Genomic DNA, 25,921 nt, shown 5'->3' on the forward strand with positions numbered 1-25,921 from the left:
CTCTCAAGAAGTGTTTGATTAGATTTTTGATTACATTTGCATTGTTGTCAGAGTGATTAGAGGGACAATAGAGTGCTGAGTACCTGTCAGTTAACAATGTTGGTAGGCTACTGATGACCATCAGCAGCATCAGAATTTGGACAAGCCTGATTACCGTGACTAAACGGTCATGTGGAATTTGACTGCCTTCAAGACTCGTGACCGCCGGTGTGGCGGTAATATGGTAATAAGGACAACTCAGAGTATGCTATTCTGTTCTTCTGAAATAGACTACATTTTCTTCATATCATGCTTCTTTAGACCTGTCTAAAATAAATAATGGATCTATTGTGAAGGTGTAGGCTATATTACATGGATTTATTAGACTTAAAATGTAGATGTTCCAAAGGTCAACATCAGTGGCTTGTAGTGGAAGAAGATGCTAAATGTATTTATGTTAATTAACGGTCAATTACCATGAAACCAACAGTTATTTGCTTGACAACCACCGTCTGACGAAGTTTCGTGACCGCCACAGCCCTAGTTGGGAGGGGAGGAGGAGTGAGCAGCAACGGGGAAGGGAACCGCGGTGTGCCAGTGTCTCTGTACCTGGCTAATTCTCAGTGACAGGCAGGCCGTGTGGTAGGCCCTGGCATGAGCCATTGGGAGAGGCTACGTTCATCAGCTCCCAGGTCTTAATCCTCAGTGTGAGCTGCAGACAGATCAGTGATGCCGCCAGACAGCAACGGCACACTGTGGAGCCTGATGTCCCAGGGCCTGCTGTAGTTAAGATGAGCTGCTGTGACAGAGGCAGACAGAGGAGACAGTGTTGCTGTTATCCCAGTGTTCTCTATTGAGCCACTGGACTGGAACAAAACCTGCTCTGCCTTTGGCTACAGACCTACAGGAGAGGAGAGGAGGAGAGCAAGATTGTGATGTTATGAGACTGAGTAGTCTCCTCTTTTTTCTTCTCATTGAGGTCATGCACTATCCCAGCGTTCCAAACTCAGCAAGTGCCCTCCTCCCGCCTTCACTCCTCTCTTCTTTTCTCTCTTCTCCTCCCTCCTGTAGACAGCACTAATGGTTCTCCAGTGCGCTCCAGCCCCACTCCTCCCCTCCCAGTGCATGGCTCAGCAGCAGCACTCATTAACACAACACACTGCCCTCCCCTCACTGGACCTTCATTTTGACTCATACACTGTTTATGACTTCTGCAATCAGTGGCAGGTCGTACAGCAGAACTGCTGTGTAACTCACTGAGTGCTCAGAGCCTGACTCTGCCAAGTACAACCAATGTTTTATTCTGACATTATTAAGAGAACTGTTTCGCCTTGTATTGAATGGCAGTAAAGATGTAATTGTGTATCATAAAACATGGTTTAGGCAGTGGTGAGGGTGTAGTATGCCTGCTATACAGTAACGCACATACACACTGCTTCCGTCCCATAGATATAGCCACCCATCAGCTAGGGGATTCATCTGAGCTCTGAGTTGTGTTGATGATCTGACACTTGAAGCTACTCTTTCATCTTAGCGTACCTCAGTCCTTTCTCCTCATCTAAATGTCTTCTGTCTCCATGTACTGAGAGGACCATTAAAATAACAAATGAAGAGTGTTTACTTCAGCATTGTGACTTCCGGCGAAGATGTGGCTAGGAGCAGCAGCTAACTAAAGACGCTGTGTAGCTCCATCTATATTTGAACTAATTATTCAACACCTAGTTACACATTTTGTTAACTAATTGTCCCAAGATATCGGTTACATGGAAAAACCACTTAGAAATGCACAAAAGCAGTAACTTTTGAAGAAAAACACTAAAATGTTGTCTCTACCTGCAGCTAACAAGGAAAATGGTGGCGAAGAACAGCCTGAATACCCAGTTCTAAATGAGATTCGCAAAATGAACAAAAATCTCAAAGAGAAAATTGCAAAAGTGGGCGAAGATGTGGCTGAAATAAAACATACAGTGGGCTCACTGAAAACAAGTGGACACTCTCGACAACAAAGGGAGAGGATATCAACCTTGGAGGACAAGAACCCCAGCCTAAACGACACTGTTGAAAAAATGGAGACTATGATCGAAAAACGTAAAGAACAACTTCGATACCAGGAAAATGACAGTCGGAGAAACCCAACTTCGGATCAGAGGGGTTCCCGAAATCCACATAAATAAAGAGGATTGTGTGAAAGACAGTTTACCCAACAACCTGGAGAAAGGCAAAAATGTTAATGTTGGCGAATGAACACCAGTCTCTTACAGGAAAAGATGTTTTGTGAATGAACACCAGTCTCTTACAGGACAAGATGTTTTGTGAATGAACACCAGTCTCTTACAGGACAAGATGTTTTGTGAATTCCTTAAAACACACATTACGGTATTCTTCGAAGCAAACAACAATAGTGCGAAACAGGTAAATGTCTGGGAAGCTTTTAAAGCTTACATGCACAGAGTAATGATACAACGATCAGCTACTAGAAAATGTATCAACTTGAAACAGAGCTCAAAACGCTGGACAGGGAATATTGGTCCAATCCTAACAACATTTCTCTGGTAAATCTGACGAAAACCAAATACGAGCTGAATACTTTATTCAGTAAAAAAAGGGAATATTCCCTGTACAGGCTGAAACAGAGATGGTACGAATCAGGTGAAAAGGCAGAAAAACTGTTGGCCAGTCAATTGGAATCTAGAGAAACAGATCGGCAAGTAGGTGGAATCAGAGATAAGACAGGTAAGCTAAAGAAATAAACAATATATTTTGAGACTTCTATCAGGAACTTTCTACTTCAGATGGTCCTTTAGATATGCAGAAAGCAGAGGCATTCTTTCAGATTCTGAACCTTCCTGAACTAACAGAGGAAGACAGGAATTGGCTCGACCTCCCCATTACCTTGGAGAAATTAACCGAAACTATAAGACTGGACCTAGTAAATGCATTTTCAGAGATATCCGGTTATAAAGTAAACTGTACCAAATCTGAAGTAATGTACATTACATTGTCTGAGAAATGACTTCCCCAGCTGGAGGTTTCAATGGGTCCCTAAAACCTTGAGGTACCTGGGGATCGCTTTAAATCCTGGTCAGAGAACATGATTTCTGAAAACCTTGACCCACTGTTGAACAAAACTCAACTCCAGTATAAGAGCTGGAATAAGCTACAAATCTCGTTATGGGGTAGGATACAGGTTATAAAGATGATCTTAGCTCCTAAACTGAATTACATTATCAGCATATTACCACTATCCATACCTGTCTATACTTTTAAATCCATAGACAAAATGATTACTGAGTTTGTTTGGGCCCATAAAAAGGCCAGGATGAAACTAGTGAGATTACAGGCAAAGACTGAGAAGGGAGGATTAAAGCTCCCTAACATGCAATTATATCAAGAAGCCTTTGTAGCTGCCCAAATAGGCTCTCTCTTTATTGAGAACTCGATATAGGCCAGTTTGGGTGGACATGGAAGAAAACTTAATGCTCCATTCGGAGTAACAGATTATTTGAGTCAACAAAAGGTGGGACTGCAGAATCCAATAATGTCCCATACTAAAAATATATGGAGGCAGATTCATAAAAGAGCGAAATCTTCACCATTCTTGACAAGCTCTGCTTCGTTATGGAACAACCCTAAATAGAAAATAGGTGGACACATGGTTTTCTGGAAAGGTTGGTATAGACAGGGGATAAAAACATTGGTTGTCTAAATCAAGAAAACACTTTTACCTCTTTTGAAGAACTAAAGTCCAAGTATAATTTACAGAAACAAGACTTTTGGACATATCTTCAGCTGAGATATTGTATGTTTAAGGTACTACATAATAACAACAAATTCCCAGTACATTCCGATGTAAGTGTTAAGATAGAGATCCTTTGTAAATTACTATATACCGCAGGGCTAATATATAGCCACTTATAGGTGTATTTTAATAGAACTTATAGGCCGTATGGGAAAAATTATTGGAGGTAACATTTGGAGAGGAGGAATGGAATATAATAGTAGAGATGCTCCTCCCTATGAGAGATGCCCGGTCCAAGCTGATTCAATTTAAAGTGTTCAATAGGATTCATTGGACTCCTCTGAGGTTGAACAGAATGGGTTTGATAGAATCCTGTCTATGCTGGAGATGTCAGTCAAGTACAGGTGATATGATCCATATGTTCTCTGACTGTCCAAGCTTGCATACCTTTTGCAGAAGGTAATGGAAAAGATTGGGATATTCTGCGTACCACAATGCCTGCAAATCCTGCTTGGCTGTTACTGAATATCACTAACGATATTGATAGACTGAAAAATGAAAGTTGGTTCCTTTTATTTCTGTATTGTGTGTGCGGTGTGTTCGGGGGGGTTCACGCCCCTTCATCCTTTCCGCATTTTGTTGCGTTGCGGCCTTGTTCTAGAATGGATTAGGTTGTTTTTTTCCCTCGTCAGTCTGTACGCGGTGCCCCATGGTGGCAGGGTGGGGGCAGGTTTGGGGAGCTGTTTTCTCGTTGTCATTGTGGGGAGTTGTGTGTGGATTGATGAGGAAGATTTTTTCTTTGGTCCGTTTAGGAGTGGGGCTGTGGCGGGGTGTGGAGGGTCGGGGGGCCTGGGTGCTTTCCGAATGCGCTGTGTATTCATATCTGTGAAGTTATTGTTTAATGCCAAATGTAATTAAATTGCTTTGTTATTATATCGTGAAAGGAAAAAATAAAAACAATAATAAAAAATTATAATAATTTGGTCATTCATTTTGACCAAATTAGATCTTTAGTCGCGCAATTTTATATTTAAGTAAGATGTTTGGCGCAGTATTTCTAAATATAATAAATAGCTTTTTTATTTTTATTTAAAGACTGTTTACTTTGTTATTATTGGGAAGGGGCCATGGTGGCCTAGTCTAATTAATATCAAGGTCCCGCCCCCAGAGGAACAACACTGGCATCTGGTTAGGAGGACGGTGTCCAGTCCCACACACACATTCTGAACTTTCTCTGGGCTCTTTGATTCAACAGGATCCCACAGGCTTAACACTCCCTTGTTATAAGTCTTGATTCTAAATCGGATTGAGATGTTACGCTAACAAAGAGTTCCAGAGAAAAACCCAGCTGTGTGTCCTGGCCAGGTTCTCTCTACTGACCCTGGACCAGAGACCAACATACACTAATACTGATGAGGGGAAGACATAACCATGTCCATGTCAGGTTTATGGTATTACATGTATATGAGATAACCTGAAAACTACTGAGGCTGGACATCTCCATACTCCTGATTCTCTCTCAGCTCTGCAGCAGATTGCCTCGGGACTCCATGAGCTGTCTGTGTTGAGCGCTATGTAGTTTGTTAGACAGAATGTTCTGGCTGCTCCAGTGCACTCAGACACCTTCGGCACAATCGGTTGGAAAGTCTTTCAACGTTTAATGGTATGTGTGAACATCTCTCTCAGGAGCCAAGTAAGTCACCCTCATAAACTATGGGCGCCAAAAAGACGCGATGACAAAGTAATATAGCCTGTGGTCGTTTATCATTCCCTCACTATACAGTAGCTGTATGAAACGCAAGCACGTAGCTCATGTGGTGCTGCTGGGTACGTGTGTGTGTGTGTGTTTACAGAGGTGTGAATGTGGTAATTAGTCGTAAATCGTGTCTCTCTAACCTTTAGAGAGACCGACGTTTGTAATGGTCGCAGTGTTCCAGTGTTGTGGTTGATTCTGTCACAATATATTGCTTCATTATAGTTCATGAGGAAACTATCGGCTTTCCTCCTCAGCTACAGTAACTAGCTAGCTGCTCCCTCTGTCTTCTGCTCCATAGAGGAGAGGAGAGGAGAGGAGAGGAGAGGAGAGGAGAGGAGAGGAGAGGAGAGGAGAGGAGAGGAGAGGAGAGGAGAGGAGAGGAGAGGAGGATATAGGGGTTTGGGATTTTTCCAAATCTCTCTGCTTCCTCCCCACATCATTATTTTCAATGGTGTATGAAACATGCAATTACCATCGTAAAGCCTGGCTTTTTTTGGACTCTGGGCTTTCTCCGTGTTTCTATAAATGACTTTCCCTGTCCCCAAATCAAAACCCATGAAGTCGTAATAACAAAGGATCAGTGTACCAAATGGTTTCATTCCAAACGGAACCATTTGCCCTCCATCGACAGAAAAAGAGACACTGTTCACACTTGCAGGCGGACACAAAGGTAATCGCAAACACACACACACACATCCATAAGCGCACTCACACAAATCCATTGAGTATATATACACACACACACACACACACACACACACACACACACACACACACACACACACACACACACACACACAACCACAACTGCACCAACCGACATGAATAGACAACCCAGTCTTTTTAAAGCACAGGTACAGTACTTCAGTGCATGCTCGCAGACACAAATTCTAACAGATTGTAAGTTTACATTTCTATTGTATGAAAGAGAACTCAGTGTGTGGGTGTTTTCATTGATTCGGAGGCATTAAGAATGAATTCACTCAAAGGAGAGGTGAGAAGCTAGTGTGTGAGTGGCAGCTCATATAAAAGCCACCTGGTTCTCTCCAGCTCATCTGTGATTTGAGCCTTTGATACGGCTGGCGAAGAGCTTTTTCCAAACAACAAAGAAGAGACTTGGTGCTGAAGGACGACAACAATGGGCCACTTGTCAGCCTGGAGATAAAAAGATGACATCCGTTTTTTTCCCCCTCTTGTTTCTCATTTTATATTTTGCTATTTCTTTTTTCAAAGGTTCCTGTAAAAGGGAATGTAGAGGGGAGAGATTTTTTTTCTCTCGATTTCCCCAGTGTCCCCCCCCCCCCCACCCCTTCTCCTCTTCTTAGTGAGGCCACAGTGAGGCTGCCTCTCAGAGATTCTTGTCTTTCCCTGTGGGCCATGACTGTGTTTACCGATGTATTCCCTCTGTAAGAGACTCACCCTCTGTACGGAGAACTTTTATGTACCCCCCTTTCAGATAGACTAACCAGAAGAGTGAATAATATGGCTATGTAAAACTACAGCAGCGCTTTGATAAAAACACTCTCCAGCTACAATCTCCAGCTCTTTCTCTGCCCTGTGGCCCTCTTCAAAGAGTATCTTAAGTAAGACATCTCAGTTGTATTGTCCCACCTAGCTATCTTAAGAGGAGCACACTAACTGTGCGTACTACTGCATAAGAGCTTCTGCTAAATTACTACAATGTACAATGTTGTTTAGTGCAAAGCAGAGCAGGGGAATAGTGTTGCATTGTCATTGTTAGGTGAGCTGAGCTGCAACAGAACAATACAGAGGACACTTACATCAGCCAAGCTGTTGTCATAGCGCTCAGGACACGGCTGTGACCTTACTGTGGGGCGCTCGCTGCAGCAGTCCATCGTCATAGTGAAAGCGTCGTAGTGACACATTGGATTCTGGAAAAAGGGGGTCGGACACTGAGATAAAGCCAGTGTGGGACATGGAACAGGAGAGTGGTGCAAAATGTTGTCAAGTTTCACGGCACAATGAGAAACGAGCAGAGCTAATGAGATGGATGAGGTATAGATGAGCGTAAGGGATGACAGAATGGAGTGGAATGGAGTGTAAAACAGTGGTAGTTTGAATGAGAGAGAAAGGGAGATGGATGTAGGACAGAGAGGTGAGCGTAGTGGCGTCACACGGCTACAGGGGGCCAGGATGGCTATGTATAGTGTAGAGACTGATACACTGTGGAGAGAGCTGGGAGGAGATACACCGAAGCTGTTACTGTGAATGACCTCTCTCAAAGGAAGGTAAGAGAAACTCACGATTTGTCTCTCTTAATCTCGTTTTTTACTGGATATCAATGGCAGCTTTGTGGTTATGAATAGATGACTTACCCCATGTTGTTTTGAATTAGTTGAAGACAAAAATGATGACAAAGTCTGAGTGCTCAAAGAGAGGAAGTGTATACTGCAGGGCTGCTGTGAGTCTAATCAGTGCTTCTGTCTGACTCTTCTGTTGAAGTGGAGCGAATGCCTGTGCTCTCAGCCGAAGCAGAGAGGATAGAGGACAGCGCTGAGGACAGGTCCCCAGAGGCCCCCTCGGGCCCCCAGTCCATAAACAGATGTGTCCTTGTCCCCAGTCCCCACTGAGAGAGCGCAGCCACTCAAGTGGCAAAGCAGGTCCAAACAATAGTGACAAATGTAAAGCTAAATATTGGCTTTATCTTCTCAGTAATAAAAGGCCCATGAAATTGATTTAATGCTGCAGTGCCTCTCTTGGGCAGCTTCTTACCGCCTGAACACAAAACAAAGAGCCGCAGCGATCTATTAATTAACCCACCTAATCCTGAAAAGTTAATCTCTCTCCACAACTTTGCCTGCCACTAACTTTGAAGCCACAGGGTCAAATGGCAGGGAGGGGAAGATACAGTACTTAGTAAAACAGAGCGAGAAAGAGAAAAGAGTGTTGACTCCAGCAAAGGGCTCTTCTGCACGGCAACAGCAGGGCTGGCATTTGTGGAGAGGCAGGGATGAGTAACCGTCATTAAGCATAACATCCGAGCTGAGTTGTGTTTTTCTGAAGAGATTAAAGAGAGGTGTAGAATATAAAAAGTGATGTTTGAATCAGGGCCGTCTTAGACTTGAGGGAAATGGGGACTGATTGTGAAAATCTTTCCGTCTATCTGCTTCTCAGTGTTAGAGGCGTCACTACAGACCCTGGTTAGATTTCAGGCTGTATCACAACCGGCCGTGTTTGGGTGTCCCACAGGGCGGCGCACTAAGGTTTAAAAACTCTAAGGTTGAAAAAAGTTTTGGTTGGAGGATTCTGCATTTCCTGCTTATTTCCTTCTGTTTCTGTGAATCTTCCAACTGGGATTTCTGGAAATTGAAAACCTGGGAATTTTGGGGAAGTTACCAGAATTTTGCAACCCTACCCATCACACACTCACGTCTCTGAGCTGTGAGCTATTTTTCCTGTAACGGCAGGTCTTTGCTTCTCGCCCACCTTACGGTCCCAGCACGACGGCACCTCACCCCAACGTTCTCGCTCATGCTCACATTGTGTCTGCAGAGGTGTGAGTTACATAAAACCAATGTGTTTTTCTCCTCCTCCTGCGGTTCCTCTGACCTGCCCTCTTGCCTCCTCCCACCTCCCCTTGCCTCACCCTCATCAGTCTTTTTGTGAGCCCCTCTGGACAGAACTGTAGGGGGACGCTGGCCCAGAAAATAGGTCACACCTTGGTGGTCTTCTCACCTCGACAGTATCAGAAAAACACTCTCGACTTCCTCCGGAGAGGGCTCAACACTTCCCCTGTGTGTCTGTCCAGCTGTTTGTCAGCCCAACACACACAGTACACAAACACAGAATCCAACACATAGAGAACACAGAACATATCACACACAACCCAACACAGAACACACACACATAACACAGAACACTTTCTGTTTTGAAAAGATCAAGACCACAACTCTCTGGCTGACTAGCTGGCAGGGTAATTAGGAGATTGAATGTTCTCGTTAACAGTACGTTCCTGTCAGGATAATGTGGGCTGTTTGATTATGCAAAAGCATATTAGGGCCAGAGTGAAGAGTCAGGCTAGTCGTCAGGCCTAATGACATGCCATTCCTCTGTGTGAGAGAGGGTGGGGAGGGGAGGGGAGGGGAGAGAGGAGCAGCCATCTCTGGTGTCAGGCCCTGGGCATGGACGAGTCTCTGTCAGGCAGAGATGGGTGTGTTCATTAGAGAGAGAGAGACTGCACTGTAATTACATCAATGCTCTAAAAGAGGCATAGACACACTGACTCCACTTGTTGCTTTAATTGCACACTGTAATGATGCTGGTATTAGTTAAATTGTTAGAGAAATGCACCGGTATACTGAGTAAATCAGTGGAAGTCCTAATCGGTGTATTTGAACACCATTTTAACATATTAACAGATTGGCTCGGATAGTCACAGTAAAACAACAAATGCAAATGTACTTGCAATGAGTATTGATTGGATATGAACATGACAGTGAGAAGGATAGTTTCCAACCCCCCACAAAATGTCAAGGCTCAATTTGAGTGTCTGAAAATATTTTGATACCTTCACTCATGCATTCAAGTGGCCGAAGCTGAACCATACACTAAAAAGAAAAGGTTCTTGGAGTATCCTTTAGGGGTTCTTCAAATTGAAACTGTGGGGGAACCCCTATAAGTGAAAAGAACCGCTTTTAATGGGTCCTCGAAAAACCTTTTTGAATAACTTTTTGGGTTGATTATTAAGTTAGCAAAAGAAATAAAATAAAAATGTTGCTTTGTTATTATTTGGTATTATTTCTAGATTGATGAGGGAAAAAACGATATAATCCATTTTAGAATAAGGCTGTAACGTAACAAAATGTGGAAAGTGTCAAGGGGTCTGAAGACAGACACAAAAAATGAGCAGTTCAGTCATCAGCACCCAGTACAGCTAGCCTTCAACATATTCTTATAGCCTACACATTCTTACCTCATTGTTGATTGATATCCATCGAATTGTGTCCATTTTCTGTTTCAGAAAGATTGCCATAAATATGTAAAGATAGATAGTATCATCATAAAACAATATCAATTTAGATCATATAAGTGACAAACCTTATCTTAAATTGAGGAGATCTTTACATGTTTCAGTTAAGTTCCTGCAACTGCTGTCCTTTCAAATCCAAATGTTTCAGTTGGGCAGTTAGGTTCCTGCAAGAACCCCCACCAACTAAGGAGGTTCCTCGTTGAACCCCACCTCCTATGGGGTTCTTGGAACAACCTTTTGGGGGCCATTTTCAGTGCCAACAACCCTAAGATTCTATGAAGAACTTTGCAGATCTTAGAAGAACCGTTGTTGAACCCTTCATTTTTAGAGTGTAGCAACTGGTAACTTCTGGGGCCAGAAGAAAATACAGAGGACACATTACAGAACCACACCTCCCAGAGAGCAATGCTGTAAAGCTCTAAAGAAGCTGGTCTCTCCCCAGAGTAAAGCCGTTGACATCCCCTCCACTACACCCAGCTGAGATAGTCTCCCCACGCTAAATGGAAATATGGCAATATGGCACAGAGAGCCTCCACCAAGTGGAGCTCACTCGCTGCTGCTAACTCAATTAAGAGGCATGCACAACTGGGCCTGATCGAAACGATAGTGAGCGTTTTAAGGCGCCCTAATTATTTAATTTGAGTAAATGATTGTGCCGCCCCCCCCTATCAGTTTATCGACAGTGTGACCGGCCCAGCCCCCGGCCCAGCACAGCGTGTGTGTGTGCTGATAATTAGGCGAGTGAAGGCTCAGCATGGAAGAGAGGACCTCCCGCCTACCCTAACCTCTCACAAGATACAGTGTGTGTGAGTGAGTGATTGCATATGTGTGTGTGTGTGCACATACATGCGTGTCTATCTATGTGTATGTGCGCATGCACGCATCTTCACAAGTGTACCTCGCTCTCACTCTCTTTCTCTCTCTGTATAAATGGGAAGGCTGTTTGTCTCTCTTTCTGTGTCTTTCTCTCTGTGTCTCTCCCTATCGCTCTCACTCTCTTTCTCTCTCTGTATAAATGGGAAGACTGTTTGTCTCGCTCTGTGTCTCTCCCTGTCTCTTTCTCTCCCTCTCTCTCTGTATAAATGGGAAGGCTGTTTGTCTCTCTCTGTGTCTTTCTCTCCCTCTCTCTCCCTCTCTCTATATCTCTGTATAAATGGGAAGGCTGTCTGTCTCTCTCTATGTGTCTCTCTCTCTCCCTCTCTCTATATCTCTGTATAAATGGGAAGGCTGTTTGTCTCTCTCTCTGTGTCTCTCTCTCTCCCTCTCTCTCTCTGTATAAATGGGAAGGCTGTTTGTCTCTCTCTCTGTGTCTCTCTCTCTCCCTCTCTCTCTGTATAAATGGGAAGGCTGTTTGTCTCTCTCTTTGTGTCTCTCCCTGTCTCTCTCTCTCTGTGTCTCTCCCTATCTCTCTCTCTCCCTTTCTCTCTCTGTATAAATGGGAAGGCTGTTTGTCTCTCTCTCTCTGTGTCTCTCTCTCTCCCTCTCTCTCTGTATAAATGGGAAGGCTGTTTGTCTCTCTCTCTGTGTCTCTCCCTGTCTCTCTCTCTCTGTGTCTCTCCCTATCTCTCTCTCTCCCTTTGTCTCTCTGTGTAAATGGGAAGGCTGTTTGTCTCGCTCTGTGTCTCTCCCTGTCTCTCCCTCTCTCTCTCTGTATAAATGGGAAGGCTGTTTGTCTCTCTCTGTGTCTCTCTCTCCCTCTCTCTATATCTCTGTATAAATGGGAAGGCTATTTGTCTCTCTCTGTGTCTCTCTCTCCCTCTTTCTCTCCCTCTCTATCTCTCTGTATAAATGGGAAGGCTATGTAAGTCAGATCCCAGAGCGTGTCGATAGAACACTAGAACACTGTGATGATCTCCTGTAGAGCAGCCTCTGGGTTCAACTAGCTTAGTCTGGGATGACAGTGAGTGACATGTTTCCTATGTGTGCCCACAGGCTTCCCGGCGACGGCGTACGGACCAGTGGCGGCAGCGGCGGTGGCAGCAGCGCGTGGCTCAGGTAGGGGGGCCCGAGGAAAAGGCGGCTACATGGCATACCCGCAGAACACAGGACCAGGTAAACTCTGCTCTGTCCGTGTTCTGTGTGGCTGCTGCTCCCTCCAGCTTCTCCCGCTCCTCTGCTTCTCCTTAGCACACCCATGGAAACATGCTTTATGTAGTCCACACACATTGGAGCCGTCAACACTTCTTCCCCAATCCTAACACTTTGTCTAAGAATGACTCGCCAAAATATTTGGGTGTTTAGGACATAAAGTAGCTCAATCGATTACGACCAAATTAGAAATGAGTGGCTGATTTCAATTTTTGTGTAGTTCTTCATTGGCGATGTGATGCGATATGTCTGGCTTAGCCTTCGGTGACTAACACTGCTCCTCCAACCATAAAACCTGGAGACATCCACTCACTGTACACACACACATAGCACTGATTGGTTAGCTAACAATGTACACACACACACTTCTCCCTGTTTCTCACTCGTCATTGATTCACCAGTCAGCTACATTAACAGATCTGGCTCTGTCCTTCTCAATAACACTAAAGCAATCAATAGCACTGAATAACAACCTTGGTGTCTGAAATTGACAGGCAGCATCCAAGCTCTAGGGAAGACTGGTTTTCTTAATCGGACTCAGGTCATCTGTCTCTGAGTTCTACAGTACCTCCCGTTGGTGGAGCCTCTGATATATGTGCTCGTGGTCCTGCAGTATGATCATGTGAATGTAAGCCTCAAAGTCCTGATGGAAACTGTTTGGAACTATATCCTGACCAATCAATACAATCAAGCGCGTTCACCCACACACACACCCATTCACTTCAGCGCAGGGAACACAGGAAGCCAATCAGATGTTCTTTCTCTCCAATCAGGCCTCTTCAAAACAAGCAATCTGCCAGAGAATGAGGAAGTTTGAGATGCAGGGGGCCCATCATGTACTGCTGTCAGATTGTAACACAACTCTGGGTTGTCTGATAGGGGATGTATAAGGGGGAGGTGAGGACAGAGGTGTAGTGAGGTAAATGTTGACCTCACAGGTCTGCTGCAGACTAGGTAATGAGGAGCCATAGGGGACTGTCTCAGCTCTGAGGTTCCAGACACCTGCAGCCCCGTAGTTTACTGCACACATTTTACATTTACATTTGAGTCATTTAGCAGATGGTCTTATCCAGAGGGACGTATAGGAGCAACTAGGGGTAAGGGCCTTACTCAAGGGCACATTGACAGATTTTTCACCTCGTCAGCTTGGGGATTCGAACCAGCGATCTTTAGGTTACTGGCCCAACGCTCTTAACCACTATGTTTCCTGTCACATGCACGCACACACACACATGGTAGATAAACAGGGTTGGGTGCTGAGGAAGACGCAGCATGTTTAAACGTGACCTTCGTCTCAGCTAATCTCCCGCCCGTCTCCTCTCCGAGCTGCAGCGCCGTGCTGTGCCGGGGTGGACGGGTGCATCTCATTACTGCCCCGCCGCGCTCCTATTTACCCATACGCTTAACATCCCACCGAGCAAGCCTTATACCCCTGCCTCTGTCTTCTCTTCGCCACGTGGCTGGCTGCTCACTGGCGTCCCTGCCTGCTCCGCAGAGAGCCAAGGGTAAGTGAAAGACAGTCCCCTATCTCCAACACGGGGCTGTGTCACCCTTTTCTCCTCTCTGGCTCTGACAGCCCACGCCTTAATTACAGCGGACAGATGGACACCGCGCTCACATGGCCTCCCTCTCCATGACAGGGCAGTGCTGCTGCTAATGACGGAGGGGGTTTGTACTCCTCCGTGAGGCCCTTTTATTTACTCTCTGACTAAAGTAATCCCTAGGACTGGCCTCGCTATCACGCCATAACAATTTAGCCCTGAATGACAAGAGTGGAGTCAGAATGTTACTCCATGTCTCCCTTCCCAGTGTTTGTCCTTCTGTGCGAATGTAATAGATGAGGAGCCTCTATTACGGAGGTCATCTGAGAAAATATTAGAGGATGGACATATCGAATAGGGATGGCTGTTTGACACTCACTGATGAATGACACATCCTGGAGAAGTTATTGCTTTGTTGGTTTATTACTGGGATATAATCCATAGAGTTTATCAGTGAGGAGACAAAAGCAGTTGTTATTGATGGATTCTCTGTGGCCCTGTCATTCCTATGGACAGAGTGATTGATCAGGAAATCTAGGGTCTGGTGCACTCTGACTTGACTTTATTGGGCTCCTGAACAATGGGATCAGCCATTACAGTCAGATGCTAGATCCCTGGATCGCTCCTCTGATCCTCCAATAGAAGGAGATCACTCATCGGAGTGCTGTCCTTTAGATTGCCTCGTCATCACTTTGGTCCTTATTGGAGGTGTGCAGGTGTGCTTTTCAACTTGTTGCTTTAGTTTCAAACAGTATTCTATGGGAGATTTCCACAGCCCCATAACTCTGCATTACAGAGTAGCAAATAAACATGATGCAATACAATACCTTTGAATGCAGAGTGGCAATATTGTTTCTGTTGCATCAGCCCCATCATGCACCTCTCTCCTAGAACTGAGGAGCTGCGTGAATGTCATGTCAGCCTAGGGTTTAGTTCTTGTTGCCCTTCCCCTCTGATCTCCCCTCCTCCATCGCCTCGGTCCCACTCAACAGAGATATTTCTGCCTGCTCTGTCTCTCCTTCGGGCCCTTTCAGCTCCCTCCAGAGGAATGAGCTCTTATTATGTGCATCGGAAATGAGTGGGATGTTTCAGAGTCTCAGATGAGATGGCCGCTTCTTTTCTCAAGGCCTCCGCCTGTAAACCTGCATCGTGCATCGATCGCCATGGAATTTCTGCTGCCGAGCTCATTAGGGCCGTGGATGCTCTTTTGAGCTTTTATCTTCTTTTTTTATTTTTTATTCTTTATGTTTTGCTTACTCTACCTCTTAACTGTTAACTCTCTATCTCTCTCTCTCTCTTTCCCTCTCTGCCTTTCTCTCTCTCTCTCTCGCTCTCATTTTCTGCCTCCCCTTCTACCTCTCATCTTCACCCTTTCTCTCTCTCCCTGTCTCTCTCCCTGTCTCTCTCCCTGTCTCTCTCCCTGACTCTCTCCCTGTCTCTCTTTCTGTCTCTCTTTCTGTCTCTCTCCCTGTCTCACCCCTGTCTCTCTCCCCGTCTCTCTCTCTCTCGCTACCTTTCTCTCTCTATCTCTCTCTGTCTCTCTCTATCTATCTCTCTCTCTCTCGCTACCTTTCCCTGTCTCGCTCTCTCTCTCTACCTTTTCCTGTTTCGCTCTCTCTCTCTCGCTACCTTTCCCTGTCTCGCTCTCTCTCTCTACCTTTTCCTGTTTTGCTCTCTCTCTCTCTCACTACTTTTCCCTGTCTCGCTCTCTCTCTCTCTCTCTACCTTTCCCTGTCTCACTCTCTCTCTCTCACTCTCTCTCTCTACCTTTCCCTGTCTCGCTCACCTCTCTCTCTACCTTTCCCTTTCTCACTCTTCCTCTCTCTCTACCTTTCCCTGTCCTTCTCTCTCTCTACCTTTCCCTGTCCTCTCTCTCTACCGTTCCCTGTCCTTTTCTTCTCTATCTCTACCTTTCCCTGTTCTTCTCTCTCTCTCTACCTTTCCCTGTTCTTCTCTCTCTCTACCTTTCCCTGTCCTTCTCTCTCTACCTTTCCCTGTCCTCTCTCTCTACCGTTCCCTGTCCTTCTCTTCTCTCTCTCGCTACCTTTCCCTGTCTTGCTCTCTCTCTACCTTTTCCTGTTTCGCTCTCTCTCTCTCACTACTTTTCCCTGTCTCGCTCTCTCTCTCTCTCTACCTTTCCCTGTCTCACTCTCTCTCTCTCACTCTCTCTCTACCTTTTCCTGTCTCGCTCACCTCTCTCTCTCTACCTTTCCCTTTCTCGCTCTTCCTCTCTCTCTACCTTTCCCTGTCCTTCTCTCTCTCTACCTTTCCCTGTCCTCTCTCTCTACCGTTCCCTGTTCTTCTCTCTCTCTCTACCTTTCCCTGTTCTTCTCTCTCTCTCTTTCCCTGTTCTTCTCTCTCTACCTTTCCCTGTTATTCTCTCTCTCTCCACCTTTCCCTGTTCTTCTCTCTCTCTCTTTCCCTGTCCTTCTCTCTCTCTCTCTACCTTTCCCTGTTCTTCTCTCTCTCTCTCTTTCCCTGTTCTTCTCTCTCTCTCTACCTTTCCCTGTTCTTCTCTCTCTCTCTCTTTCCCTGTCCTTCTCTCTCTATCTACCTTTCCCTGTCCTTCTCTCTCTCTCTTTCCCTGTTCTTCTCTCTCTCTACCTTTCCCTGTTCTTCTCTCTCTCACTACCTTTCCCTGTTCTTCTCTCTCTCTCTTTCCCTGTCCTTCTCTCTCAATCTACCTTTCCCTGTCCCTCTCTCTCTCTCTACCTTTCCCTGTTCTTCTCTCTCTCTCTACCTTTCCCTGTCCCTCTCTCTCTCTCTACCTTTCCCTGTTCTTCTCTCTCTCTCTACCTTTCCCTGTTCTTCTCTCTCTTTCCCTGTCCGTCTCTCTCTCTACCTTTCCCTGTTCTTCTCTCTCTTTCCCTGTCCTGCTCTCTCTCTACCTTTCCCTGTTCTTCTCTCTCTCTCTACCTTTCCCTGTTCTTCTCTCTCTCTCTACATTTCCCTGTTCTTCTCTCTCTCTCTACCTTTCCCTGTTCTTCTCTCTCTCTCTCTTTCCCTGTCCTTCTCTCTCTCTCTACCTTTCCCTGTTCTTCTCTCTCTCTCTCTTTCCCTGTTCTTCTCTCTCTTTCCCTGTCCTTCTCTCTCTATCTACCTTTCCCTGTTCTTATCTCTCTTTCCCTGTCCTTCTCTCTCTCTCTACCTTTCCCTGTTCTTCTCTCTCTCTACCTTTCCCTGTCCTTCTCCCTCTCTACCTTTCCCTGTTCTTCTCTCTTTCTTTCCCTGTCCTCTCTCTATCTACCTTTCCCTGTCCTTCTCTCTCTCTCTACCTTTCCCTGTTCTTCTCTCTCTCAACATTTCCCTGTTCTTCTCTCTCTCTACCTTTCCCTGTTCTTCTCTCTCTGACTACCTTTCCCTGTTCTTCTCTCTCTCTCTCTACCTTTCCCTGTTCTTCTCTCTCTATCTACCTTTCCCTGTCCTTCTCTCTCTCTACCTTTCCCTGTTCTTCTCTCTCTCTCTCTCTACCTTTCCCTGTTCTTCTCTCTCTCTCTACCTTTCCCTGTCCTTCTCTCTCTACCTTTCCCTGTTCTTCTCTCTCTCTCTCTTTCCCTGTCCTGCTCTCTCTCTCTACCTTTCCCTGTTCTTCTCTCTCTCTCTACATTTCCCTGTTCTTCTCTCTCTCTACCTTTCCCTGTTCTTCTCTCTCTCACTACCTTTCCCTGTTCTTCTCTCTCTCTCTCTCTACCTTTCCCTGTTCTTCTCTCTCTCTCTCTCTCTCTACCTTTCCCTGTCCTTGTCTCTCTCTACCTTTCCCTGTCCTTCTCTCTCTCACTACCTTTCCCTGTTCTTCTCTCTCTCTCTCTACCTTTCCCTGTTCTTCTCTCTCTCTACCTTTCCCTGTTCTTCTCTCTCTCTCTACCTTCCCTGTCCTGCTCTCTCTCTCTCTCTTTCTACCTTTCCCTGTTCTTCTCTCTCTCTCTACCTTTCCCTGTTCTTCTCTCTCTCTCTCTACCTTTCCCTGTTCTTCTCTCTCTCTACCTTTCCATGTCCTTCTCTCTCTCACTACCTTTCCCTGTTCTTCTCTCTTTCTCTCTCTCTCTCTACCTTTCCCTGTTCTTCTCTCTCTCTCTACCTTTCCCTGTTCTTCTCTCTCTCTCTACCTTTCCCTGTTCTTCTCTCTCTCTCTCGCTCTACCTTTCCCTGTTCTTCTCTCTCTCTACCTTTCCCTGTTCTTCTCTCTCTCTCTACCTTTCCCTGTTCTTCTCTCTCTCTCTCTCTCTCCACCTTTCCCTGTTCTTCTCTCTCTCTCTCCACCTTTCTCTGTTCTTCTCTCTCTCTCTACCTTTCCCTGTTCTTCTCTCTCTCTCTCTCCACCTTTCCCTGTTCTTCTCTCCCTCTCTACCTTTCCCTGTTCTTCTCTCTTTCTCTCTCTCTCTCTACCTTTCCCTGTTCTTCTCTCTCTCTCTACCTTTCCCTGTTCTTCTCTCTCTCTCTACCTTTCCCTGTTCTTCTCTCTCTCTCTCGCTCTACCTTTCCCTGTTCTTCTCTCTCTCTACCTTTCCCTGTTCTTCTCTCTCTCTCTACCTTTCCCTGTTCTTCTCTCTCTCTCTCTCTCTCCACCTTTCCCTGTTCTTCTCTCTCTCTCTCTCCACCTTTCCCTGTTCTTCTCTCTCTCTCTACCTTTCCCTGTTCTTCTCTCTCTCTCTCTCCACCTTTCCCTGTTCTTCTCTCCCTCTCTACCTTTCCCTGTTCTCTCTCTCTACCTTTCCCTGTTCTTCTCTCTCTCTCTACCTTTCCCTATTCTTCTCTCTCTCTCTCTCCACCTTTCCCTGTTCTTCTCTCTCTCTCTACCTTTCCCTGTTCTTCCCTCTCTCTCTACCTTTCCCTGTTCTTCTCTCTCTCTCTCTCTCTCTCTCTCTACCTTTCCCTGTTCTTCTCTCTCTCTCTACCTTTCCCTGTTCCTCTCTCTCTCTCTCTCTCTCCACCTTTCCCTGTTCTTCTCTCTCTCTCTCTCTCTCTCTACCCTTCCCTGTTCTTCTCTCTCTCTCTCTACCTTTCCCTGTCATTCTCTCACCCCTCTTTTTTCTTCTCTGTCTGCCACACCCTCCCTCCCCTGTGAGTAAGTGGATGTCAGTAAGACTCAGTGGGAGCGGATCAGTCTCGTCAGCTGAAGAGACTCATTACATGTCCGGTTCTCCTGGCCAACAGTCCCTTGGTACACAATAAGTGCATTGTGCTGAAGGTTAACGTGGCTTTAGTTCCCTCCAATATTATTTCTGGAATAAGCACATCTCTCAGGGCCTTTTCTATGGCCAATCAATGCTGTCTTTAGGCCCCCAGTGACCTGTGAAACACTGAGGATATGCTTTAATGTGACCTTTCCCACTGCACAGTGCACAGTATAATGCTTTGGTAGTCATATTTCTATGCCTGAAATGGACCCCATACTGTATAATAGTGCTATTAAGCAGCACCTGCTAGTGTAACATGTTGTTTTCTGAGGGAATTAAACAGTGAAATAGGTTTAAAATGTCCCTGCTTTCACAAGCAGGGATGTGTTGTTTTCAAAATACACAATTTACACTCTGCAACATTGTTTTTGAAAGAAAGACACATTTTCTGTCCATTAAAATAACATAAAATTGATCAGAAATACAGTGAAGACATTGTTAATGTTGTAAATGACTATTGCAGCTGGAAACAGCTGATTTTTAATGGAATATCTACATAGGCGTACAGAGGCCTATTATCAGCAACCATCACTCAATGGCACGTTGTGTTAGCTAATCCAAGTTTATAATTTGAAAAGGCTAATTGATCATTAGAAAACCCTTTTGCAATTATGTTAGCACAGCTGAAAACTGTTGTCTGATTAAAGAAGCAATAAAACTGGCCTTCTTTAGACTAGTTGAGTATCTGGAGCATCAGCATTTGTGGGTTCGATTACAGGCTCAAAATGGCCAGAAGCAAACAACTTTCTTCTGAAACTCATCAGTCTATTCTTGTTCTGAGAAATGAAGGCTATTCCATGCAAGAAGTTGCCAAGAAACTTCAGATCTCGTACAACGCTGTGTACTACTCCCTTCACAGAACAGCGCAAACTGGCTCTAACCAGAATAGAAAGAGTAGTAGGAGGCCCCGGTGCACAACTGAGCAAGAGGACAAGTACATTAGAGTGTCTAGATTGAGAATTAGACGCCTCACAAGTCCTCAACTGGCAGTTTCATTAAATGGTACCCGCAAAACACCAGTCTCAACGTCAACAGTGAAGAAGCGACTCCGGGATGCTGGCAGTTTTCAGCTGTGCTAACAAAATTGCAAAAGGGTTTTCTAATGATCAATTAGCCTTTTCAAATGATAAACTTGGATTGGCTAACACAACGTGTCATTGGAACACAGGAGTGATGGTTGCTGATAATAGGCCTCTGTACACCTATGTAGATATTCCATTAAAAATCAGCTGTTTCCAGCTGCAATAGTCATTTACAACATTAACAATATCTACACTGTATTTCTGATCAATTTGATGTTATTTTAATGGACAAATAAATTTGCTTTTCTTTCAAAAATAAGGACATTTCTAAGTGACCCCAAACTTTTGAACGGTAGTGTACATCTGTGATGATGTGACAGTTGAAGTTTACATACACCTTGGCCAAATACATTTAAACTCAGTTTTTCACAATTCCTGACATTTAATCCTAGTTAAAATTCCCTGTCTTAGGTCAGTTAGGATCACCACTTTATTTTAAGAATGTGAAATGTCAGAATAATAGTAGAGAGAAGGATTTATTTGTCACGCCCTGACCTTAGTTATCTATCTTTTCTGTATTATTTTGGTCAGGTCAGGGTGTGACGAGGGTAGGTATGCGTGTTTTGTCTTGTCTAGGGTTTTTGTATGTCTAGGTGTGTTTGTAAGTCTAGGTAATTGTAGGTCTATGGTGACCTGAATCGGTTCCCAATCAGAGGCAGCTGTTTATCGTTGTCTCTGATTGGGGATCCTATTTAGGTTGCCATTTTCCCTTTTGGTTTGGTGGGTTCTTGTCTATGTGTAGTTGCCTGTTAGCACTCTTTGTATAGCTTCATGTTCGTTTTGTTACTTTGTTAGTTTGTTTTGTGTTCCTTCTTCATTAAAAGAAGAATGTATGCATATCACGCTGCGCCTTGATCTCCTCAATACGACGAACGTGACATTATTTCAGCTTTTATTTCTTTCATCACATTCCCAGTGGGTCAGAAGTTTACATACACTCAATTGGTATTTGGTAGCATTGCCTTTAAATTGTTTAACTTGGCGCAAACGTTTCGGGTAGCCTTCCACATGCGTCCCACAATAAGTTGGGTGAATTTTGGCCCATTCCTCCTGACAGACCTGGTGTAACTGGGTCAGGCCTCCTTGTTTGCACACACTTTTTCAGTTCTGCCAACACATTTTCTATAGGAATGGGCTTTGTGATGGCCACTCCAATACCTTGACTTTGCTGTCCTTAAGCCATTTTGCCACAACTTTGGAAGTATGCTTGGGGTCATCGTCCATTTGGAAGACCCATTTGCGACCAAACTTTAACTTCCTGACTGATGTCTTGAGATGTTGCTTCAATATATCCACATAATTGTCCTCCCTCATGATGCCATCTCTTTTGTGAAGTGCACCAGTCCCTCCTGCAGCAAATCACCCCCACAACATGATGCTGCCACACCCATGCTGCACGGTTGGGATGGTGTTCTTCAGCTTGCAAGCCTCCCCCTTTTACCTCCAAACATAATGATGGTCATTATGGCCAAACAGTTCTATTTTTGTTTCATCAGACCAGAGGACATTTCAACAAAAAGTACGATCTTTGTCCCCATGTGCAGTTCCAAACCATAGTCTGGCTTTTTTATGGTGGTTTTGGAGCAGTGGCTTCTTCCTTGCTGAGCGGCCATTCAGGTTATGTCGATATAGGACTCGTTTTACTGTGGATATAGATACTTTTGTACCTGTTTCCTCCAGCATCTTCACAAGGTCCTTTGCTGTTGTTCTGGGATTGATTTGCACTTTTTGCATCAAAGTACGTTCATCTCTAGGAGACAGAACGGCCTTGAAATAGCCGTCCAGCTCTGACGGCTCGGGACAGACGGGCAGCTCTGACGGCTCGGGACAGACGGACAGCTCTGACAGCGCTGGGCAGGCAGGCAGCTCAGACAGCGCTGGGCAGGCAGGCAGTTCAGACTCTGGCTGCGCTGTAGAGGAGGAAGGCCGGAGGACTGGTACGTGGAGGTGGCACCAGAATTACCGGACCGTGAAGGAGGACACGCGCTCTTGAGCACCGAGCCTGCCCAACCTTACCAGGTTGAATGGTCCCCGTAGCCCTGCCAGTGCGGCAAGGTGGAATAGCCCGCACTGGGCTATGCTGGCGAACCGGGGATACCATTTGTAAGGCTGGTGCCATGTACGCCGGCCCGAGGAGACGCACTGGAGGCCAGATGCGTTGGGCCGGCTTCATGACACCCGGCTCGATGCCCAACCTAGCCCTACCAGTGCGGCAAGGTGAAATAGCCCGCACTGGGCTAAGCACGCGTACTGGGGACACGGTGCGCTCCACCGCATAACACGGTGTCTGACCAGTACGACGCCCTCTCACTCCACGGTAAGGACGGGGAGTTGGCTCAGGTCTCCTACCCGGCTTTGCCACACTCCGCGTGTGCCCCCCTCTGACTCTCGGGCTCCCAACCGCGTCGCCGCGCTGCCTCCTCATACCAGCGCCTCTCTGCCTTCGCTGCCTCCAACTCCGCATTGGGACGGCGATATTCCCCTGGCTGAGCCCAGGGTCCTTTGCCATCCAGGATCTCTTCCCAAGTCCAGGAGTCCTGGGTTTTTGGCCGCTGCTGTTGCTGCCCTTTTCCACTCCGCTTGGTCCTTTGGTGGTGGGTGTTTCTGTAACGGCAGATTTGTGGATAAACTGTGGATATACTGTGGATATAGATACTTTTGTACCTGTTTCCTCCAGCATCTTCACAAGGTCCTTTGCTGTTGTTCTGAGATTGATTTGCACTTTTTGCATCAAAGTATGTTAATCTCTAGGAGACAGAACGTGTCTCCTTCCGGAGCAGTATGATGGCTGCGTGGTCCCATGGTGTTTATACTTGCGTACTATTGTTTGTACAGATGAACGTGGTACCTTCAGGCGTTTGGAAATGGCTCCCAAGAAAGAAACCAGACTTGTGGAGTCTTTTTTTCTGAGGTCTTGGCTGATTTCTTTTGATTTTCCCATGATGTCAAGCAAAGAGGCACTGAGTTTGAAGGTAGGCCTTGAAATACATTGTAACGGCAGATTTCCTCCTCTTCGTCTGAAGAGGAGGTGTAGGGATCGGACCAAGACGCAGAGTGGAAAATGTCCATAATTTATTATTAAATAAACTGAACACTACAATGAAACAATTTAACAAATAGAATCCAACCCAAAACAGTCCCATGTGGCACGAATACTAACACGAAAAACAAACAACCACAAACACACACGTGAACCCCGGCTGCCTAAGTATGATTCTCAATCAGGGACAACGATTGACAGCTGCCTCTGATTGAGAATCATACCAGGCCAAACGCACAAAACCCCAACATAGAAAACAACACATAGACAACCCACCCAACTCACGCCCTGACCATACTAAATAAATACAAAACAAGAGAAAACAGGTCAGTAACGTGACATACATCCACAGTTACACCTCCAGTTGACTCAAATGATGTCAATTAGCCTATTAGAAGCTTCTAAAGCCATGACATATTTTTTCTGGAATTTTCCAAGCTGTTTAAAGGCACAGTCGACTTAGTGTATGTAAACTTCTGACCCACTAGAATTGTTATACAGTGAATTATAAGTGAAATAATCTGTAAACAATTGCTGGTAAAAGTACTTGTCATGCACAAAGTAGATGTCCAAAATTACTTGCCAAAATTATAGTTGATTAGCAAGACATTTGTGGAGTGGTTGATAAACGAGTTCATAATGTCTCCAACATAAGTGTATGTAAACTTCCTACTTCAGCTGTAGAAAACATACCATTTTTTCCATTTATGTTTTGTTTGATCATTTCTACCATGTGATTCATATCCCCAGGGAAACTGTTATCCTATGGTTCTATTCTGCCTTAAAGAGAAACAGGAAGTTCTTATGTAGATGGGGTTTCCAGTATTCTCCTCCACTGAACCCTGGCTGTTTTTGTTTTCCACTGATGAACCCACAGCTTGCTTGAAGAGAGAAATAATTTGGCACATTTTGACACATTATCTGAGATCATTATCCATTTCCTCCCAACAAGCTCTGTGATCCTGGGAAGTGCCCCAGAGGAGTCTGGGATTGGCTGCGTTCGCTGGGCTAAATTAATCTGGCTCCCCGGGCCCCACGGGTGCTCAGGTCCGTCCGTTCGCCCCAGATGCTGCTCCGCTTAGCTTAGCTCAGCGACGAGCCCAGAAGAGCATCACATGTCCTGGGTATAGCATGCCAAACCAATCCATGTGACAGTGTTTACCCCAGTTTGACTGGGGCCCAGGGAGAAGATGTGACACTTTGGGGATGGCAAGGCGTCCCTGTCCCCTTCTCGACTGCTCCTGTCCTGTCCCAGTGCAGTTGCTCACACAGCTGTGGCTGGCAGATGTTCAGGGGTCACTGGGGAGAAGTCCCTGGCGGTTGATCCATGCTGAGCCTCTCCCAATGGGCTTCAGGCAGGCTTGAGTCATGGCCTCACTCACTTTGATTTCAGTGGAAGTTGGAGCAACTTATGAATATGAATAGCTATACCTTATAAACCACTAGTCACTCATAAACACTCATTAACACTAAACAAAACCCTTGTCAAAATGTGAATGTTGTGTTGTTAGAAGGACAGTATAGGACCAGAACTGTTCTAGGGTTCCATAGATCTCCTGACTCACACCTGCAGGAGGTAAAGTAGCCCAGTCACACATCACATTGTCACATGGCTGATTAGACGCCAGTCATTCACTATCAGACAACATTAAAAAAGGTTATTTTCCTGTGATGAGGCACTTTTGGAAGCTATCAATGTTTGAAAAAGGATTGCAAGAGGAAGAAAGAGAGAAAGAATGAAAGCCTAAAGGAGAACAAAGGCCTGGGTATGGGCTAGCAAATGCAGGAATAAATCATCTGTTAAAATTCATTAGCCAAGCCTCTCTGAGCATAAAATGACAAGACATTAAATATGTATTATTTATGAAATGCCGCTGTCTTTGAAAAGGGGGTCTAGTGCTGTTAATTAGTCACCCATTCAGTCAGAAAATACTATTTCAAATGGAAAGTGAAAGCTAGTCTCGGCAGCCCAGAAAGCGGCAGTTTTTTATTTTTAAAATGGCATCGATGGAAATAAAGTAGCTAATTACAGTTGCTGTGAAATTCAAAGCTAATTTGGGAAGCCGTATGACAAGTATATTGACGTCCTCTGCGGTGTGATGTGTGCTTATAGCCACCAAGGAATTCAGAGGGGGCAGGGGAGAGGGAGGGATGATTGGGAGCAAACATTTCTCTAGGTGTGTGAGTGTGCACGCGCCAGTGACAGCGCGTGTGTGTGTGTGTGTGTGTGTGTGTGTGTGTGTGTGTGTGTGTGTGTGTGTGTGTGTGTGTGTGTGTGTGTGTGTGTGTGTGTGTGTGTGTGTGTGTGTGTGTGTGTGTGTGTGTGTGCGCACATCTGTGACGGTGTGTGCATGCATGTGTGTGTGTGTATTAATGTGTGTGGGAGTGTTTGTGTGTATTTTGGGGAATTCAGTGTCAGTGTCAGGATAATCACAGACTTGAGCACTCTTAAACACCTCGTCCTCTCTCTAAAGTGGTTGAGGAAATATCCCCTACATTTTACCATGAACATGATAGGCTTCTTTGTCT

At 45.3% G+C, this 25,921-nt stretch overlaps 1 protein-coding gene across 5 annotated transcripts in view; it reads left to right on the forward strand.

Moving 5' to 3' along the window:
• LOC129815418 (RNA-binding protein Musashi homolog 2-like) overlaps window positions 1-25,921 on the forward strand; it is a 490,331-nt gene that overhangs the window by 328,165 nt on the left and 136,245 nt on the right. For 3 of the 5 annotated variants that reach the window (XR_008753427.1, XM_055869219.1, XM_055869225.1), the window contains exon 11: window positions 12,397-12,516. Coding sequence is in view for 2 of the 5 variants with exons in the window: in XM_055869219.1 (XP_055725194.1) it covers window positions 12,397-12,516 (120 nt within the window). In the remaining 3 variants the exon portion in view is untranslated. The remainder of the gene's footprint in view (window positions 1-12,396; window positions 12,517-25,921) is intronic. The other 2 variants (XR_008753428.1, XR_008753429.1) reach the window with 1 other exon arrangement.

The sequence above is a fragment of the Salvelinus fontinalis genome, chromosome 2 (genome assembly GCF_029448725.1).
Source record: "Salvelinus fontinalis isolate EN_2023a chromosome 2, ASM2944872v1, whole genome shotgun sequence".
In the NCBI taxonomy this organism is placed as follows: domain Eukaryota; kingdom Metazoa; phylum Chordata; class Actinopteri; order Salmoniformes; family Salmonidae; genus Salvelinus; species Salvelinus fontinalis.